Source organism: Pyxicephalus adspersus, chromosome 6, assembly GCF_032062135.1.
Source record: "Pyxicephalus adspersus chromosome 6, UCB_Pads_2.0, whole genome shotgun sequence".
Taxonomy (NCBI): domain Eukaryota; kingdom Metazoa; phylum Chordata; class Amphibia; order Anura; family Pyxicephalidae; genus Pyxicephalus; species Pyxicephalus adspersus.
This window is the reverse complement of record NC_092863.1, coordinates 5,082,979-5,084,432: the sequence shown is the minus strand read 5'-3', so window position 1 is coordinate 5,084,432 and position 1,454 is coordinate 5,082,979. Positions and strand designations below refer to the sequence as shown.

The 1,454-nt window shown below is 51.0% G+C and overlaps 2 protein-coding genes across 6 annotated transcripts in view; both read right to left on the bottom strand.

The window, feature by feature from the left end:
* RAE1 (ribonucleic acid export 1) overlaps positions 1-619 on the bottom strand; it is a 10,607-nt gene extending 9,988 nt beyond the window's left edge. The window contains exon 1 of the mRNA XM_072414230.1: positions 487-619. The gene's annotated coding sequence lies outside the window, so the exon portion shown is untranslated. The remainder of the gene's footprint in view (positions 1-486) is intronic.
* A 382-nt stretch (positions 620-1,001) lies between these two features.
* SPO11 (SPO11 initiator of meiotic double strand breaks) overlaps positions 1,002-1,454 on the bottom strand; it is a 29,345-nt gene continuing 28,892 nt past the window's right edge. For 4 of the 5 annotated variants that reach the window (XM_072414227.1, XM_072414229.1, XM_072414225.1 and 1 more), the window contains one exon: positions 1,002-1,379. In XM_072414227.1, coding sequence (XP_072270328.1) covers positions 1,260-1,379 — 120 coding nt within the window. In that variant the 3' untranslated portion in view covers positions 1,002-1,259. The remainder of the gene's footprint in view (positions 1,380-1,454) is intronic. The other variant, XM_072414228.1, reaches the window with a different exon arrangement.

The window sequence follows — 1,454 nt, the reverse complement described above, 5'->3', positions numbered from 1 at the left end:
ACCCCACCCATCCCATGTGGCCCCTGATGTGAGGCGGTTATAGGGGCCCGGTACTGCCCCTCCTGTCGCTTTGCCTCCTGTGTACCCCCCCATCTGTCATTCTGCCCCTGTGTACCCCTCCATCTGTCACTTTGCCCCCGTATACCCCCCCAATCTGTCACTTTGCCCCTGCACCCCCCCTGCCATGACCCCTCCCCACACACACGGTGACCCCACCCATCCCCTGTGTGGCCCCTGATGTGAGGCGGTTATAGGGCCCCGGTACTGCCCCCTCCTCTGGGGGTCTCTGGGATGACAGTGTACCCCCCCACAGGAGGAGTCCCGGGTGGGGGAGGGGAAGCCATGGACCGGGGCTGTATCTGCTCAGCCTCCCCCCGGACATGCTGGCCCTTGTAGTGCGGCCTGGTGACAGGAAACACACGGAATGCTATCACCACCCCGAGCCCTCCGGGATAATACCGGCAATGTCTGCTCCGCCTCACTCACCCGAAATTCTCCCGCCAGACACCACCAGGCGAAGCGACACCGGCGCCAATCGCCCTACACGCGACACGTGACGTCACCTCTGCGCCGCACTAAGACTGACACACAGCGCCACCTGCCGACCACAGCATGAAACTGACACACAGCGCCACCTTTCGGCCAGAGCGAGGAACTGTACTAGAGAGAAAAAAATATGTAATAGTTGAATACAAAAGTTATGAACATTTTTCTGACACTGTGTGTTTTGTTTTCAAAAGGACTGCATGTGCTAAACATTGACTGTAAAATATATTTGGCACTTTTGATTGTCATTGTTGCATTTTAGTCATGTGGATCCCCTGCGGCCACTTTGCTATCACCTCCTGTCTATATGCACTGCAGCAATAGCTTCCTGATGGGGACAACTGAGCACCATGCTTGCATGATGTGCACCAACCCAGTTGCTTTACTCTCCAATAGATGGACATGTGACCTCCATGTGATAGGGTGACAGTACACGGTGACATTGACTAGACAAATTTACCGTACTTTAAATAACTTTATTCTCCAAGAAGAAACAACACATTGGACAAAAACAGCATTTCATTCAAAGTATCCATTTTTTTCTTGTTTCAGGGATAAGAGTTAACGAGGTTCTTTTCTCCTATGTCTACAACTTCTACTGCTGCAATTGGGAGTTGTTGGGGTTGGGTACATGGCAATAGCAGATCTGTATATAACACACAAACATAAAGTCAACTTCATAGCAAACATTTCAGACATGTGCAGATGTCCCTTTAAATCCAGCCTCCAAATTGCAGCTTGTTGGGTAGGTAGACCCTGGTTAGGTAGGTGGGTGACAGAGATGTTAGGGCCTGAATTTCTGCCTTCATTTTCCTCGCAGACATCATTTCCAGCTGGGAAGAGCAGAGAGAGGATAGAAATATTAGTGACCATATATGAGGTGCAGAAAGTGTTTACCCCCGTACACC